General features: G+C 43.7%; 1 protein-coding gene across 1 annotated transcript in view; it reads right to left on the minus strand.

Annotated features, from left to right (window-relative positions):
- The window catches only part of LOC125440140 (microsomal triglyceride transfer protein), a 39,393-nt gene that overhangs the window by 12,926 nt on the left and 7,823 nt on the right, over positions 1-18,644 (minus strand). The window contains exons 2-10 of the mRNA XM_048509741.1: positions 17,858-18,045; positions 16,919-17,062; positions 15,196-15,303; positions 13,572-13,688; positions 12,333-12,472; positions 11,066-11,216; positions 5,680-5,840; positions 1,969-2,137; positions 796-903 (exon numbers count right to left, since the gene is read on the minus strand). Of these exons, the coding sequence (XP_048365698.1) occupies positions 796-903; positions 1,969-2,137; positions 5,680-5,840; positions 11,066-11,216; positions 12,333-12,472; positions 13,572-13,688; positions 15,196-15,303; positions 16,919-17,062; positions 17,858-18,045 (1,286 nt within the window). The remainder of the gene's footprint in view (positions 1-795; positions 904-1,968; positions 2,138-5,679; positions 5,841-11,065; positions 11,217-12,332; positions 12,473-13,571; positions 13,689-15,195; positions 15,304-16,918; positions 17,063-17,857; positions 18,046-18,644) is intronic.

The raw sequence follows: 18,644 nt of genomic DNA on the forward strand, positions 1-18,644 counted from the left end.
ATTTTCGGGGAAGCAGGAGTACTATCAGAAACCCAGATTTCTGAGGTATATGTTTATGTGTACTGAAGATAGAAAACATGTATTTATTCCACCATTTGCACAAAATGGTGATTGTGCTTCTCAGGACTATTACAGATAAAATGGTGGGTGGGACTGCCAAATTCATAAAAACACGAGGTGGGATTGAATACAGGAATCATGACATCTATAAATAAATACAGCTTGCCTCACTGGGGTTGATAAATCTAGTGATGTACTATAGTATTGAAAGCTATCATTATGAATGCAAATATGGCTGGCAATCAAGCCAACCCCTGTGAGATAGGAGCAAAGGATCAAGTGGATCCATTTTTTTAAAAAAGGGGGCACCTATCAGTTGTTTTGTGACATGACAGCAAATCCTGATGCCACTGTTATTTTAATGCCAGAAGTATAGCAAGGTGCTGTACAGAATACGAAAATGACATATTCCTGGTTTCATGGGTCACAAATCTACACTAGATGGACAAAACAAGGAACAGCAAGCAGTAGAGCGGTCAGGAGTGACATCAGGGAGGATGACAGTGATGGAGGAAGGCAAGGAAAAGATGATTCAGGCAATGGGTCTTCAAGAGCATTTTGCAGGAAGAAAGAGACGCTACTTCTGGTATGGATAAGAGGAAATTGTTCCAGCATGAAAGGAGGCAGCAGTGGGCAAAAAGGACAAAGAAGAAAACTTGCACAGGTCTGCATATTTAAATAGCTCTCCTCCTGCTTTCTACACCCAGAACTCTTCTAGTAGGAAATAATACATACAGGTACTTTGGAGCTTCCTGTGTCACACAGCTTTCTGATGAGAGCTCCAATCATGATAAGAGTTGTTTCTCTGATTTCGTTGTTTCCAATCAGACCACGATATATATTCTGTTATAAAAGGGGGGAAAAAAACTATTTTTAATCTCTGGTATTTAACCTGAAACCTCTAAAGTAACCTTGATTGTTCAGGGTGGGTTTGTAATAAGGTATGTCCTTCCCACCCCCCACCAAAAAAAAACCCCCACTGGTGCAGTTGTCACAGTTGTGTTATTAATCAATTGTGTTATTAGTGCTAAAACAACTGACAGAATGTTCTAAGCAATCTCCAAACATACATAGGGTGAATTTACTCCCCTTGAAAAGTAACACCAGCTTTGCTGAATAAGATGGGCTGTGTGAAGTGACAGGCTGAAATTCTTCCTACACCCTACTGATTCACATGGTAGGCAGGCAGCCCCATCCAAGGGGCGAAGCAGCTGGCTGTGACATCATGGCCACACCACCCCTCCGCTCCCAGAAAGGCTTCCCGGTGGTATGGGGAGACTTCAAAAGTGCAAACACCTCCCCACCCCTGAAAACCCCCCATTGGGCTCAATAGACTTATGACACCCAAAACCAGCAAATGGCCTGGGGGGAGCTGACTAATGTTTGCTCCTACCCTGGCCACGCTCCCAGCCTGCCCCCACTACGCCGGCAGTAGCAGGGGTGCTGGAATGCTGGCACCATGTTCACTGTTGTGTCCCAGCACTGGGAAAGGCCTGGCGGCTGCACACCAATGGTTTTACCCCTCTGCTGGGACAAGCGCCCCGGGAAGAGCAAATCAGTCAACGCAGCCACACACCACATCCACAGGTGGATTTGTGCCCCCTCCCTTTGGACGGGGTCATTAGACCCATATATTATTTTTTTACCAGATACTTTCCAAGCAGGCCTATCCAGAAGTAAACCCAAGGAGTTCAAGGGGGCTTACTTCCACATAAGTGCACAGGATTGCAGCCTCTACACAATTTTGTTTCTGTGAGCTCACTTCAGGTCTCCTCTCCTTATTTCTGCTTCTCCTCACTTTTAGAACTATGAAGTGAGCAGAGACTGTACCATACCAGGTTTGGGAAAGACTACAGCTATAAGAAAGCCAATGCAGAGCATATTTCCTTTGCCATCACTGTGACTTACTATTAAAGATCTGAGTAGTAACTCGTTGGGGTGAGAGGCAAGTCCACAGGCATAGAGGAACCGCTCTAGAACGAGAGGGCTGGTATTGTTCTTGAAATCCAGATAGTCCAACATAGCTTCCAGAGAAGCTGAGGTTTGTGCAGCGACTACTGCATCGACCAGCTGGAGACTGCATGAGAAAGAAGGGCAGGGACATAAAAAATAGCAATTATTCATTTTAAAACCCAGTGAGGCCCTGAAAAAAGACTCACCGATTCTGGTAAAATGCCACTATTTCTTGATTTAGAAATCTGTACTGCATACAAATAATCTGGAAGGGCCATTTTTTCAATGATAGGGGGCAGCTACAGCAGCAGCAGGAACGCCCCAGAGGCATTAACATCATGCTCTTCCTGCTCATGGCTGCCACCAAGAGATGAGTTGGGCGTTCGGTTCTGACTTCTTTGTTTGCATAAATGGGTTTTCCCTGTGTGATAGATCACTGCAGACAAATGCTTCACTACGGGCAACTGCTAAAGATGTGACAGTCTCCACCTTTAACTCTGGTTGAGGGAACAGTGATTAAACATAGGAACGCATGTTCCCATCCCACAAATGCTCCCTGGAATGCATTCCACTTCATCTTAACATTGGTCAATGGGTATGTCATCACTCCCTCCTCCCATGTTTTTCACCCAGTTCTCCATTTAACCAGGATTTGAAATAGGGTTGCCAACCTCCAGGTGTGGACTGGAGACCTCCCAGAATTACAACTGATCTCCAAATTACAGAGGTCAGTTCCCCTGGAGAAAATGGCTGTTTTGGAAGGGTGGGTTCTATGGCATTATACCCTCTGGGGTCCCTCCCCTCCTCAAACGCTGCCCTTCCTAAGCTCCACCCCCCCCAAATCTCCAGGTATTACCCAAGTGGGAGTTGGCAACCCTTATTTGAAGCTAGAGTGAGAAGTTAGTTAACAAATCCTGGTCAGAGGGAACCTGGTTCATGAGCCTGGTTCATGAGCCCTTCGGGGGTAGGGTGGTCTAATAAATTGAATTAATAATAATAATAATAATAATAATAATAATAATAATAATAATAATAATGAACCTTTGCAAAAAGTACGGCCTGCCCTGTAGCAAGACCTGGTACGAGCACAAGCCAGAGAAGATCACAGAAAATGAAGAAGCAAAAATACTCTGGGACTTTAGAATACAGACAGACAGACACCTGGCACACAACACCCCAGACATAACAGTGGTAGAGAAAAAACATGTTTGGATCATAGATGCTGCTGTGCCAGTTGACAGCAGGATAGAGGACAAAGAGCTGGAAAAGATCACAAAATACAAGGACCTACAAATTGAAGTCGAACGATTGTGGCAAAAAAGAACAACAGTAATCCCACTAGTAGTCGGTGCTCTAGGAGGAATCCCAAGAAATCTTGAAACACATCTGGAAAGCCTAAACTTGGACAGAACATCAGTCCACATGCTGCAGAAAGCAGCACTTCTAGGAACTGCACATATTCTACGCAAATACCTCTAATATCCTAGGTCCTTGGGAAGGACTCGATATTCAGAGATGAATTCCAGACACTTGTGCTGTGCTGTAATGTGTATAATAATAATAATAATAATAATAATAATAATAATAATAATAATAATAATAATAATAATAAGAAGAAGAAGAAGAAGAAGAAGAAGAAGAAGAAGAAGAAGAAGAAGAAGAAGAAGAAGAAGAAGAAGAAGAAGAAGAAGAAGAAGAAGACGACGACGACGACAACGACAATGACGACTGTGTTGGCTTATTCTTTAAATGTAAGACAGGTAACAGAAGGGAATGTGTAATTCCATAGTTCTCTTAATTATGGTTAAGAAATTGCAGGAATTACATTTGTATTAACCCATGGAACCACCTGCCTTTGAGAACAGCCTTCAAGTGGTAGTTGTTCATGTGTACTGGCTCTAATATAATATTGTAAATATAATATATTCATCATTATGGAAGCAACAGTATTGTGGTCCGCTGTTCAGGCCAAAGAGAAGCAAATATTACTAGTGTTCATCCTGCCTTGCAAATATTTGCATGTGGCCATCCCTCCACACTGTATATGCTCACTTAACATGGGGCCACTCCCCACTCACCATAGCAGGGTGCCTCCTTTAAAGACCACCGAAGGAGGATGGGCGTTCACCCAAAATGCACCAAAGCCACTGTGCAGCTGCCCTTAATTTGCCAGCTCTCCACTGCTTGGCCGTGACAGAATTAATCCCTCGAAAAAAGAGCAACATTTTTTCAAAAAAACCGCAGGTGCCGCGGGGGGGTGGGGAGCCCTCGGCTGTTGCGGCTGATTGGCTCTGGCGTGCAGCTTCCGGTAATCGGGAAACAGGAACGCCATTTTGTTTAGGGAGGGTATTCCGTCAGAAGTGCTTTCGGAAATTGAGGCGTTGTGCACAGCAAGGCGTGCCAACATTGCTCTTTTTGCTCTTTTTTTTTTGCTCGGCTCCACTTGTTTGCAGCTTGGCAGAAGTGCTGCTGAGCACAGGGTTGTCGGCAGTGTGAAGCGAAACCGATGTTGCTCATTTTCTGCCCGGCAATTTGCAACGAGTAGTGGCGTCAGCATGTGCAGGCGTCTTAAAACAATGCATTCAACATCAAGCGAACTTTGGTCCAGCCAATCCAAAGTGATTTACGCCAGGCTGGCTGCAACTCCGCGTGTAAATGATGCACAGCGTGCCAGCCAATCAAACTGGCACCGATTGCCTCTTTGTCTTGATGTGGAACCCATTTTTCTTCCTGAATGGAAGGCGTGGGAACAAATATCTCCGTTGTCCAAAACCATGGAAGCTTTTTTCTACAAGGGGTAAACTCTTGAGGTTGCACTCAGGCGAAGGTAAGTGGGGTGGCCCATGGGGCCACCCCCCACCCACCATAAGCCGCTGGGTCAAATTCCCTTTAAAGACACGAGGAGGATGGACGTTCCCCACGCCACCAGCTTCACCGTGCAGCCGTTCCACTTGCCTCCCACCTCCTTGTCGCTACGGCAAATTAGCTCCTTGAAAAGAGCAACATTTTCAAAACCAGGTGCCGTGAGAGGGGGGGTGGGGAACCGGCTGTTTACACGTGTTGATTCGGGCCTGGACGGGCAGCCCGCCAATCAGGGAAACAGGGAACCGCTTATTTTGTTTAGGGAGGGTATTCCGCCAGAAAAGTGCTCGAAATTGAGACGGTGCACAACAAGACGTACAACATTGCTCTTTTGCCTTTTTTTGCTCGAGCTCCACTGTTTTGCAGCTTGGCAAAGTGCTGTTGAGCACAGGGTTACTGCAGTGTAAAACCGAAACCCATATTTACTTTCATTTTTCTGCCCAAGCAATTTGTAAATAGGTAGTGACGCTAAAGGTATCGCCTTAAAACAATGATCTAGCTTATCCAAAACGAACTTTTCTGGTCAGCTAATCAATGGAACCCCGCCTTCGGGTTGGCTGCAACTCCTATCGGTAAATGATGCATTACTGCTAAAGCCAATCAATAGAACGCCTCGATTGTCTCTTTGACTCTTGATGGAACCCCGTATATTCCTGAATGGAAAATGAGTGGGGAACAAATGTCTCCGTTGTCAAAAGCCATGGAGGCTTTTCTACAAGGGGTCGCTGCGGGGTTGCACTCAGACGAGGTAAGTGGGGAGTGGCCCATGGACAAACAGAATAAAATGGACTGTTATCGACTTACACTACTGTTGATTTACTTTCACTTCTCAGTATCTGAAGGATCTCTTCTTTTGTAGCCTTCCTCAGATTCTGAACGAAGGATAAAAAACCTCTCACAGCATCAGCGTTGGAAAGGTTTTCTGGTTCCAGCTTTTTCCGAATAGTATTCCAGTACTGAGAGAGCTACCAAAAATGGACAAAAATAGTGGTAAATATTTCACATTAGTTCTAATTTCTAGGTGCTGGTTGTAACTGATCTAAAACAAAACTGCCCATATTCTGACCTGAAGTGAAATGGAAAGGGAAAGATCGAGGAGAAGGGCGGCGAACAAACCAAATAAATTATTTTTTAATGGAACTTCTAACTGAAAAAAAAATAAACAGTGGGTTAGACTCAGCCAATGTTTTCACTCAGTGTCACTTAATAGTCCTTCCTACTGCCACTCAATAACCATTGTCTCCCAAGCACATCTCTTTAATTTCTTCTATTTCCATGAATACTGGCACTCACAAGTTAAGACAGAAACTCTACGGCACAACTGTAGTAGGGCAACCCCCCCCCCCCCCCGGCAATATTCAGCCTGTTTTCTCCATTGACAGAGACCCTTCTTCTGGGAGGTGAACGTGGCCTGTCTCTGCATCAATTTCCCACATCCTGGTCTTTGCCACAGTGGTGTAGCTGGGAGTAAAGGGGGCTGGAGCCCCAGGCCCCACTTCCTGGGGGTGCATTTTGGGGCCATGCCCCCTCCCCCTTGCTACTGTGCACCGGTCTGGAACTCCCTGTGGAGTTCAGAGTGAGGGTGCAATTGGATGCAGTCATTCATCCTGCCTCAATCTCCATGTGGAAATTGGAAGCAGCAACAATTGTTTGATCTTTGCCTTGGTTCTGACCCAAGGTAGAGCTTAGGGGGCAGAGCCAACAGTCTAAAACTAGAAGTGGATAGGCTCCTTGCTCAGTCTGATTGTGGCCTCAGAGAGGCTTGAATCAAGCTCTAAGCTGGATCCAAACCTCACTGAGATCAGGATCAAATGGGCCCTTGCCACTCCTGATCTCCATATGGAGATTGGGGTGGAGTCAGCTGTCTGACCCCACACCTGAACTCCACAAGGAGATGGGCTAGGCAAGCCCAAATTCCCAGTGGAGTTTGGACGTGGGGGTACAGCTGTTGGGAGCGGAGCGTGGCACCCTGGGTGAGCCCCAGGCACCATTTTAGGAAGCTATGCCTCTGTGTATATGGGAACTCTCTCCATCCATCCAGTGTCAGGCATTTCCTTAGTCAAAGATTCCTTCATTTCCCTAATTTGTCTCTCAAAAGTTATATGGTGAAGCTTCTTATAGTTCGAATATGTGAAGTCTGAAAGCAATTTCAATAATCAGTTTGGATGGAAATGTTTTACTGTGCACTGCCAGGTTCATTTGAAGATATAATAATGCCCCACACAGAATGCGGATGTCTTGAACTAACAATGTTGTGAGTTTCTTTGCTACTTGGCTTAAAGAACAAACTGAAAATAAAGAAGTGACCATAAGCATGAAACATTATCTTGGAACAGGCTCTAGTAACAGCTGCTTCAGCAGAAGAGGTAGGCAAACCTACACAAAGTATTTATGGAATCATTTACTAGAAATGATTACCCCCTCCTTCCGCTGATTTATTAATTCATCTCCCTGGAAAATAACATTAAACTATTTTTAATTTATTTCTTACGACGACATAATCAGGAATTCCCAGCAGTATAAAGCAGACAGTAATTGGAAAAGGTATTATATTGGAAAAGGTATTATATTGCTATCACTGTTTGAAGGTCAGCCATAATCATTGATCATTAGTTCTGCAAGCATATCTAATAGTGCCAAGAAAAACCCTGAGTAGCTCTCAGCAATACAAGTGGTAGTAATAGGACAATAATCACAGGAATCTATTGGAGAGTTCCTGTGCCATCAGTGGCAGTTTGTCATCCATCCTAAGGCTTGGGATATGTCCATATCCACTTTTCCGCTTAAGGTGTGTGTTCCTGTCTTAAGTTCCGTCAAGTCCCTTCCAGTTCATGGAGACCCTTTGAATCATTGTCCTCGAAAATGTTCTACTGTTAACATTCTTGTTCAGGTCTGGCAAACTGAGGGCATTATTGTCTTTTCCAGTGAGTCTAGTCCTCTCATAATGTGACCAAAGTAAGGTAGCCTCCATTTTGTCATTTTAGCTTCTCGGGACAGTTCAAGCTCAATGTGATCTACAACCCACTTATTTGTCTTTTTGGTGGTCCTCAGTATCCACAAAACTCTCCTCCCACATCATATTTCAAAGAAATCTACTTTCTTCCTGTCAGCTTTCTTCACTGTCCAACTTTCAAACCCATACATAGTAATAACAAATACTGTGGTATGAATTAACTTGATCTTAGGCCCTTTCCGCACACATGAATTATGCTGGTGGAAGCTCAGGGACCATTCGCACGCTAGCGTGCAAGCAGCCCCGACTTTCCCCTCAGCCAGAGAGGCAGTTCCATACAGAGCCGCCTCTGGTCGCCCCCCTCCACTCACCGTCCAGTCCAGCGTCGCTCTGGAGGGTTCCAGGGACCCGTCCACCTGCCCTCCAACCTTCAGGGGTTGGAGGGCAGCGTGAGCGGGTCTCTGCAACCCTCCAGAGTGACGCTGAACAAGATGGTGAGTGGAGGTGAGCAGGAAAGCGGTGTCTTCCCACTGATGCTGTTCGCACTGCGCTGACCGGAAGACGGCGCTTGCAAAAATCTTGCTCATTGAGCGAGGTTAAAAGCAGCATCTTCACGCTGCTCCCGGGTGGCCAGGACGGTGCTGGGTCGCTGTATTTCGCCTGTTAGAAAGGGTCAAAGTTGCCAGTGACACATTTTGTCACTTAAGAATCTTTTCTAACTCCTTCTTGGCTACCCCTCCCATTCACAATCTCCTTCTGATTTCTTGGTTGCAGTCTCCCTTTTGGTTGATAATGGATCCAAGGAAAGTCTTGAAGCAGTGACATAGGTATAGATTTTTTATGGGGTGTGTTCAGTGACTGAGCTGACTTTCCGGCTGTTCCATTCCATGCATTGTTTCAAGCAAGCCGGACATGTAATGGGAGGTATTTAAACCCATGAACACCTGCCCCCCTTACCTATGTCCTTGTCTTGAACAAATTCAATTTCCTCATTGTCTGCCTAAAACTACAGTAATTCCCTTGTAGCCGCCATTTTTGTCTTCTTGGTGTTCAGCTGTAGCCCTGCTTTGGCACTTTCTGCTTTAACTTTCATTTTAACTTTTTGCTTAAGGTATCCTGTGTCTCTTTTTTTTAAAGTAGTGCATAACTGCTCACTCACATATAGCAACACTCCATCCTTTCAATAATATTCTTTTTCTTAAAACAACAACAATGGTGTGGACTGTCCCCTCTCCAGCACACTTAACAAGAGTTTTGATGGGTTTTCATTCAAAAAGAAATAGGTAACACTAGAAGTTGCTCACTGTCCAGTCTAGTCAATAGGATTGACCCAGTGGTTTATAAGGAGCTAATTCAGAATTACAGAAATGGAGCAATCCTGCAGCCCAGCCAGCTCTCCAGCCAGCCCACATATTCTACCCAACATATGCAAATTCAATCCATTAATAGTTTTTAATGTTGACTCAGACCTAACACCTCAATAACTTCTGTTTCACAACATGCATGATCATCTGCATGTAGCCTGAATGTCCAAAAATATCTCGTAGTCTTTAACTCTGAATCTTCAACTATACTCATTTTCATATTGAACCACCTTCTGGGCTTTTGTTCCCCATGAGGAAAACACAGGTTAAATAGCATCCTTTAAAATAAAACCTCCCACGGCTTGTGCCTCCCCTTCTGTTATCTAGTATTATCTCTGGCATTCCTTGGCAAAAGCTCAGCTGTTCTTTCCAGCAATATTAATTGCTGCTCTCTGAACTGCAAAACCACTCAACACTAGCTCAGCCTTTGCTAAAATATCCTACCTCCAGGTCAGAGCTGTTAAGCATCAGCAGATGATGCTGCCCACAAATAGTTCTATGATTTCAATGATACAGAGGTCAATTTACCTTAATTCTCATTAACCATAGGTAGTAATAATAGAGGTGCAGGCAATTTCCTGTGGATTAATGACCAGCAGGAATGTGTTAATAGCCCAGGACACAGGTGGAGGCTGTAAACTTCAACAGGTCACAAATGCCTAATAGAAGGACGAATCACCACATCTAATACTAAATTGGCTGGCCCCTGTATGGATGGCAAAAGTCACACAACTGAACCATCTCCAGATAAGACGGGGGTTTCTCCATACTGAGGAACTCCCCAGTTATGCACAAAATATCACTTTGTAAATTAACCAAGAAAAAATTACCCTAAAAATGACTTGATAAGGACTGAAAATATTCCATAAGGAATGGTATGTTGAAAGCAGAGAACTAAAACTGACCTTTCTCCATAGTAGATATGGGGACATATCAGGAAGTAGGGAGCAATATCCAACTTCTCCTTCTCCCATGATGCTTTGTGAGCCTCCAGCTTCCATTCAGTGTTGAAATTAGAATGGACAAATGAGAGACCTGCAAAGAGTTGCTGGTGGGATCCCATTTTCTCCTCTCCCACTACTTCTTCCTTCTGTTTTCTTAAAGCCCTCACAGACTCTCAGCTTTTCCAGCTTCCTTCTCACCTTTCCTTCACCAGTAAACCTACCTGTCTGCCACCTGTCTTCAGCTTTCCCTCCTTTACTCCCCTGGCAATCTCTACCCAGGAAACCTTTGGTCTAATTGCATGGTGCTGGCTACTGGACTGAATCTGGTTGCACAGTGGAGAACCTGCAAGGACTTGCAGGGGACACCTCACTTTCCTCTTTATCCTCCTCTCCACAATATTTCCTCTTTCCCACCTCCTGGCAACCACCAAATTCCTCCTTTTATCCGCTTCCTTCTCTCCTTCTCACCTACCAGCCAACCTATCTGCCCTCATCAGCTATATTTATTCATTTGTCCAGCCTTTCTCCACAAAAATCTTCACAGTGTTCTAATTAATCCAGATGTCCCAGCATGATATTCACTACATGAGCTTCGCAGTAGTGGGATTCAGCAGGTTCGTGCCACTTCAGCAGAAATGGTGCTTGTAAATGGTGCTTGTAAATGGTGCTTGTTAAAATGGTGCTTGTAAACAACCGGTTGTTAAATTATTTGAATCCCACCACTGCTTTCAGGCAGAGGCGCAGCTCCAAGGGGGCGGGGCTGGGGGTGATGCACCGGACACGTGCCCCAGTGGAGGTGTGGTGAGGGTGTTCCGGGGGCGTTTCGGGACGGGGGTGGGATGGTGGCGGAAAATACACCATTGCACCGGGCGCTTTCCCCCGGGCGCCTCTGGCTTCAGGTATATACACCTTGACTTGTATTTACTTACTGATGGACAACTTTTGCATTCACTGACGACTGGCTCTGCTACTAGTGAAATGGCTACATAATTGGAATCCAGAGACTTGATAATATTGGCAACTTGCTTCCCAGCCATCATCCTTGGGCCAGCTTCAGTTGATTTCAGCTCCAGTTTCTGCCTGTATGTACACATATATAAAACTACTATCAGGTTGTATTTTGAGTATATAGTCCAGGGGTCTGCAACCTGCGGCTCTCCAGATGCTCATGGATTACAAATCCCATCAGCCCCTGCCAGAATGGCCAATTAGTCATGCTGGCAGGGGCTGATGGGATTTGTAGTCCATGAACATCTGGAGAGCCGCAGGTTGCAGACCCCTGTCCAATTAACAGATAACGTCACCAGCACTGATTCAAACAGTAGCTCATAATTGTTATGATGTATACGTTGCTTCATTTTTCACCAGTTTTCCTCAACGTGGAACTTTTCCTGTGTGGACCCACGTGGTGCTATTCTGCCCCCAGGTAACCTCAATGTATAGCCCTTAGGTCAAGTCATTTGTAGTTTGGGGGATGGCTGGCATCAATATGCTGAAGATACTCAGCTGTATATGTCCTTAACCAAATCCTCTAGTGGTGAGGTAGAGGTCTGAAGCTGCTACATGACTGCTGGCTGTGGTTAAATGGCCAAGACTGAACAAATTTAAACTAAACTCTGGAAAGACAAAAGTAACAGTGGTTGGTAAGATGGAGATCTTGAAGGACATTATAGTCCCCTTTTGATGGGAAAGGGGATCCTCAACTCAGTCGAGGGACTCGGTGTTCTAGCGGACCCAACAATACTACTGGAGAAGCAAGTTCATGTAGTTGCAAAAAAGGCTTTCTTCCAACTTAGCCTAGCTCAGAAAATGGCCCCTTACTTTGATGAGGCTGATCTGGCCACCCAGAGGTATAGAGGGGAGGAAATGGGGCCCAGGGCAACACCGGCTTTGGAGGGCTTATCTATGCAGGCAATAGGTTATGGTACTAAAGGTGTCACCAAGTTACTTGGATAAATTGTTGAGGACTGTGCTCTGTACTACTGTGTATAGTTTGCTGCGGGTTGGAACCTATTGTGTAATTTTGCATCATTTGCATCTGGTTACCACTTATTCCTTGCTTCAGTTCCATTTTTAGACTAATGGTTGGTTCTGCAAGACATATCCCATTCTACAAGACATATCCCAAGCAGTGAAAGCATCCCTAACGATCAGCCACTAATAATTTTAGCAAAATAGTCAAACAGGCCATCTTACTTTGAAATGACTTTTGCATCAATCTCTCGCCAAGCATTCGGCTTCAAAATGTGATTTTCTTCTGCCCGCACAGTTTTTAAAAAAGTGTCTTCTAGCACATAAATGGCAGCAGAAGTGGATTTTTTGCTGATGTCTAGAATCTGAAAAATATTTTATAGAGATAGTCTAAAGAGGCAAAAAAATTAACCTAGAATGTAATTTAAGTGCATTTGTAATTCAAGCAGGGAATCAGATGTGCTTATTCACAGTATTTGATTCCTGCAGGCATACAACATTTATACTCCCATCTAGCAACACTACAGGTGGGGAGAACTGTAAGCCGTGCACAGACATTTAAGGCATTAAAGGGTTCTAGTTTCACCCCAGCCACAGAACTTGGAAAACAGAAACCTCCCAGTATGGATGCATCCTATGACTACAGAATAGTTATTCAGGATCATTTTCACTTTAGAAGAAACGGCAGGGCAACTCCACACTTTATATAGCAAATATGATTGGTCAGGATCTACAAGTATGTAACAGATATAATAGCATGTACTTACACACATGAGTATTGTCCACAATTTGTGTAGTTGCTATGGGAACTGTTCTAACACTAGCACACAAGTACTAAACACATTTGCCATATAAACTGTGGAGCTACCCTAACAAAAGACACAACAGATGTTTATAAAGTCATGACTGCTGTTGTCAGAGGGAATAAAATGAATAGCTCCCCCTCTAGCAGAACGCTGTTCCTTTGTGACATCAAACAAAATCAAGCTTGCAGTAGATTCAAGATAAAACACAAACCACTTCTTTAATATAATTAATTAAAAACCCATTGCCACAAGATAGGGAGATGGCCAAGGCCATTAGCTTAGACAATTTTAGAACAAATAATAAACAATTTTGTCAAGGATAGGCTTATTGATAGTTAAGACTATCATATCTTATTTGCCAATTACTGGACAGAAGCAGAGAATGCTTATCTTCCTTTGTGCGAGGTTCTTGAAGACCTCTGCTTGACTTTTGCTGAACATAAACTAATTGGTTAGCCTTTTGCAGCAATGCAATTCTTAGCTCCTTCCATCAGGCCTTGAAACTCAACACAGACTTGGGAACAATTAATAATATTGAAGAAGATAGAGTGCAGAAGGATACCTTCTACCTCCCTCTAAGACAAACTGCCTGCTAAGTCAACATTAATGTTCCTTTTTAAACATTTACACTGGATATGAGAAGTTAATAATACTGTACCTGACTGTGGCTGGTGAAGCCTGTCCGTTCCACTTTGCATGTGTTCAGGGCTTTAATTTTAGTGACTTGATTTTCTCGAGCCTGGTATGTAACATTGCATCTCCCAGAGATATCCACCTAGAGAAAACATGGCAAAAAGTTACCAAGTCAGTAATATAGCAAAAAAATTGGCCAATTATGCATGGGACACTTACCTCAGGCCTCTTCTCTGTGGAGTGGACTCATAGTTGGTTCTCCTCGCATTTCTCTGTTTACAAGCAAGGAGGTAGGCCGGAGGCTACAGTGCAGTTTGTCTGCCCGACTCCCTATCCAGTCTCCTAGTTGCTGGCAAGCTGTCTGTCGGCCTCTGCTGGCCTGGGATTAGCTCTTCAGCTTTCCTGGCTCTCCTCCTTGACTGAAGCCTGGTTGAGGTTGTGCCAGCCCTGCCCCATTCTCTAAGGCTGCAGTGGGCTGCTGACTGCAACTTGGCCAGGGCTGTGCTATCTCCATCCTTTTCCCTGGAACTGTTGAGGCTTGCTCTTGCAGCCCAGGCTGTTCTGCCATTTTCCTGCAATTTCTCCCAGCTTCTGCCTTCCTGGAAGTCGCTACTTCTGCTGGTAAGTCCAAGGGCAGAGCTGCCAGTTGTGGGTTCCTCCAGGGTCCCTGGGTGTGTGTCTGTGACAAGGAGAGGGGTGGAACAGGCTGCCTGGTACTGGGAGGCAGCCCTGTCCCTGGACATGCGGGATATGGATATTTTTGTGTAATACATCAGGCAATAATTGTAACTAGTTTTGTCTACAATATATTCCAATGTGTATGATGACCATGATTGTTTCATAACCCACAGTATACAGTGCATCATTTACACAGTTAAATCCTATGGGCTTTTAGGCATTTAAACACTGCTTAGGATTGCACTGTATTGTCATAGCCCTAATGACAATTGCCTAGGAGTAAGCCCTGACTTATTTTTGAGTAGACTTGCTTAGGATAGCTCTCGAGATAGTACTCTGTACTGCGGAGAGGCAATCAAAATATCCACTGTGCTATGTACTCCATTACAGAATGAATCTGAAATCTTTCCCTGTTAGGTAGGATTGCCAACTGCCCCCTGGTCATGGGTGGGGGAGGAGTGGGGAGGGGGATCTTATCAGGCTTAAATGAAACCTCAACATCACCTGCATTATAACATGTATTATAACATCACATAACATCTGGAAATGATGTTGTCATATCGACCACAATGAGGGAGATGATCTTGTGTTTGGGGAAAAAATTCTATGGTAGAAGCTGTTTTACCATAGATTTTTGCCCAAATATCAGAGCATCTCTCCTGTCCTAACCTGTGAGATGACATCATATCTGGAAGTGATGTCACCATGTCAACAATGCCAAGGCCTTGGCCTCATTTTAAGCACTGGCCAGCGGTATGGCAGTGTGGGAGGAGGCCCAAAGCAGGGGATACCCTCCTTCCAGTGCGGGGGTGGGGTCTGGAAACACTACTGTTAGGCAAAGGCTATTTGCTTACCTGCCCATTAAATAAGTAACAAAAAGCCTCTATGTTATGTTTTGAGTCAAGAGCTCACAAGTATTTCATGCCATCCCTGAACATTTGGGCAAAACATACATGGCAAAAGCACAATACCTCACTGACAGTTCCAGAATTCATCTGTATCTGAAACAAGCTTGCCAGACCTTTCTTGACATTCTGAACGATTGCAGGTTCATTTGCATAAGAGTAGAAGTTTTTAACCTAGTCGGGAGGAAAAACAACACATAAAAGAATAAGGATTGAAAAGATCCAGAATGGCAGACCCCCATGCTTTGTTTGCTTACTGATATTGATTTTTTCATTGTAACATGCAGCCACAGAGAATGTTTTAGAAGAAAGTCAATTTCATGTGGAGTAAAATGAGTCTCAATAGCATGTGTGTCAATAGCATGTCCCAGAATTCGTTGCAATATACAGGAATTCTTTGGCAAGCGTATAAGGACTCCTTAACAGAGGTTTTAATTTGGACATGCCAATTTGAAGTAAGATTATTAAATGCATTCAGATTGAGAACATGGGATAGAATACACCTGATGTACTTTTTTGACTAATCCCTGTCATCACTTCAGATAACATATATTGTGCACTTTAACCTGGGTTATCATCAGGCAAAAATGAACAGTAACTCAATCAGTGACTTAGAGGTGTGTCAAACGATCTTTGAACCTCCAGGTAAGACAGAGCGGCATTTGAGCTTGACCCAAAACTTTGAACCTTCAGCAATCAATCAAGGAGTTGCAACCTGCAGGGCTTCACCACTCCATTCCCCACTATAAACCAGGATTATAATAAGTATACTATCTCATTTGGACATCCAGTGATATAAAACGACACGGGTGCAAGAGGCATTATCAGCATCTTCTACTACAGTAGCTAACCAGCATCTTAAATTATGAAAGCTGCGAAAATCTGTTCAGCTGTGATGCTTCATGTACCACTGATTAGGGTAAAACTACACAAGACGCTGAGACTTCTGTGAATCAGCTTGCAATTTTTAAAAAGATTAAATTCCCAGAATCCAGCTCAACTCAGCAAAGCAATGACATACTTAAAAAGGCCACTGGAACTTCCAGTAGCCCCACGGTAGCACATGTGCTATACATTTACCAAACGAAGCAAACAACAGCTATCTCTGGCCAATTTAGGTCACATAACAGAAGGCTTACTCCCTGCTCTTTATATAATGGTACCAATCAAAATTTGGGCAAAATCCTATTGCTATTTAGGAGCTCATTCACAAAATTCCTAGCATTTCATGTAGTTTAAATTATTGATGGTGTCACTTCTGCTTCCTCTTTTCTATCCTTTGATTGACCATTTCCAGTTGTTCAGAAAAAAATCTACTTGCCTTTGCTATGGGCTTAATCACTTAAATGTCCAATTTTGCTTCTGCATGGCTATTTGGGGACTCACACCTTCTCTTCTAGATACATAACTCTCAATATATTTATTTTATTTGCACTGCTATTTATGCAAAAGAACAGGGATGGAGAAACTCCACACGTTCCCTGCACAGTGATCTATACTGTCAAACCAAGCCACAACTACAGTTTCAGTGCTAGCTGCAAAGAAAAATGACAAAATAGATCTGGGCCATGCAAGGCAAATGGTAGTCCACCCAGGAATCAACAAATCTCAAATTTTTGCTACTTACTTCAAACTACAGGGACAAATTGACAGTCAAACATCTGTTCAGGTCACATTAGATGCCTAATGGGTTGTCTTTTGCTTAGTCATAAACCACACATGAAAACATATGCGACTTGTAGATTTGCCCCAAGAATGAAATGAAATTTCAAAATAATTTTTTTTTTACCTTTCCACGGGTCCAGTGGAGAATTACAGGTCTTTTAAAAGCTGCTAGATACTCTTTTCCAATTATTTTGTCTGTGGTTTTTCCATGAAAAATGTTTTTCTGTGCAGGTCGCTCATTGACATTTTCAACGGTTATATCTGTTATCTGGTAGCGGAGAAATTGAATGAAGACACTTATCCACACTGGCAGGAAAAGAAGGTCTAGGGAGGCCAGGAGTGCCAACTCTGGTCCCCTACTTTCTCTCTCCTGAATATTACAGACACGTTTCCTTGACTTTGTATAGAACAGTGGAGCAAAAGGGCATGGTGGAACAGGCCTCCTTGCCTGGAAGAACAATGGTGAGGGGAGAGATCACAGGCAAAGGGAAGGCAGGGAGAGTGAGAGAGAGGAAAAGGGGGCAGATGGGAATAAGGCGGAGGTTCCATCTACCTGAGATGGATCAGGAGTGGGGCGGGGTTTAGTGCAGCAGAAGAGGGAGAGAAGGGTGTAAAGGGAAGATATACCAGATGGCTGGGGAGGAAGACAGCTAGTGGGTCAGAGCAGCTCAGCTGGCTCCTATAACCAGGGGAATCAGGATGTCCAACTGAAGAGGTCCACTCCCATTCTGAGGCCAGGGGACCACTACCCAGACCAAGGCAAAGGGGAAAAGGGGTTGAACTTTACTGGCCCATTACTCAAGGATGGGGCTTAAAATCAGTAGGAATCTTGGGAACTGGAAAATCTAGATTTAAGTTCTGCAGGTTATTACCAAGTTTAAATTCCAAAAATTCTTTATGTGGAAGATTTGACAAGCATGTTTATATTTATACAATGCAGGTCTCCTGCTGTGTTGCTTACCAGAAGTGTTTTGTCCAGTTTAACTCTTTGTAACATTTCATAAACCATAACCAACACAGTTAGCAGAAATGTATAGGGTATAACTCCATGTAAACTGCCTACCGCAATTTTGAGCAATTGGTCATCATCATTATTGGGATTTCTCCATACTAAGTTGACGTCCACTCCAGATGAAATTCGGAAGCCCGCACTCTCCTGGGGTGACCCTTTAACCCTGTCAATGAGCACTTGAGTGGAGTAGGCAAATTTATACAGCTTGTCATTGTTAATTCTTGGACCAGTATTATGACCTGTGGGGAAAAAAAACACAATTTTTTTCAGAGATAATCATAACTCCAAAGAACCCATCATGCTCTCTTCTTCTCAGTGCCTGAAAGTCATACCTTCCAGCCTGGATACCTCCATTTCTAATATAAGAGTGCTGAATGAGCTTGCTTAGTGTTTTCTACATTTTCAAGGACATTCCATTATAAACAGGTGTACAGGGTTACCAAGCTGGCACTGTGGAGAATCAGTTTTAGCTTTCAAGTATCCTATTGCAATGTAAAATGTTACAGTCAAATGGAAGGTAACACTGGAAGATGTATCATTACAATAGGTTGGGACTCTATTCCTCTACCAGCAGGCATAAAGAGGTGGCATCAACAAGAGGCAGGTGAGTATCATATTTATGTATCTATGAATATAATGTATGTATGTAATGTATATATTGGGTTTATATCCCACTTTCCCTGCCAAAGCAGACTCAGAGCGGCTTCCAACAATTGTATCTACAAAAACATATGAAGAAGAAGAAGAAGAAGAAGAAGAAGAAGAAGAAGAAGAAGAAGAAGAAGAAGAAGAAGAAGAAGAAGAAGAAGAAGAAGAAGAAGAAGAAGAAGAAGAATTT

Source organism: Sphaerodactylus townsendi, linkage group LG10 (assembly GCF_021028975.2).
Source record: "Sphaerodactylus townsendi isolate TG3544 linkage group LG10, MPM_Stown_v2.3, whole genome shotgun sequence".
NCBI classification, from domain to species: Eukaryota; Metazoa; Chordata; class Lepidosauria; order Squamata; family Sphaerodactylidae; genus Sphaerodactylus; species Sphaerodactylus townsendi.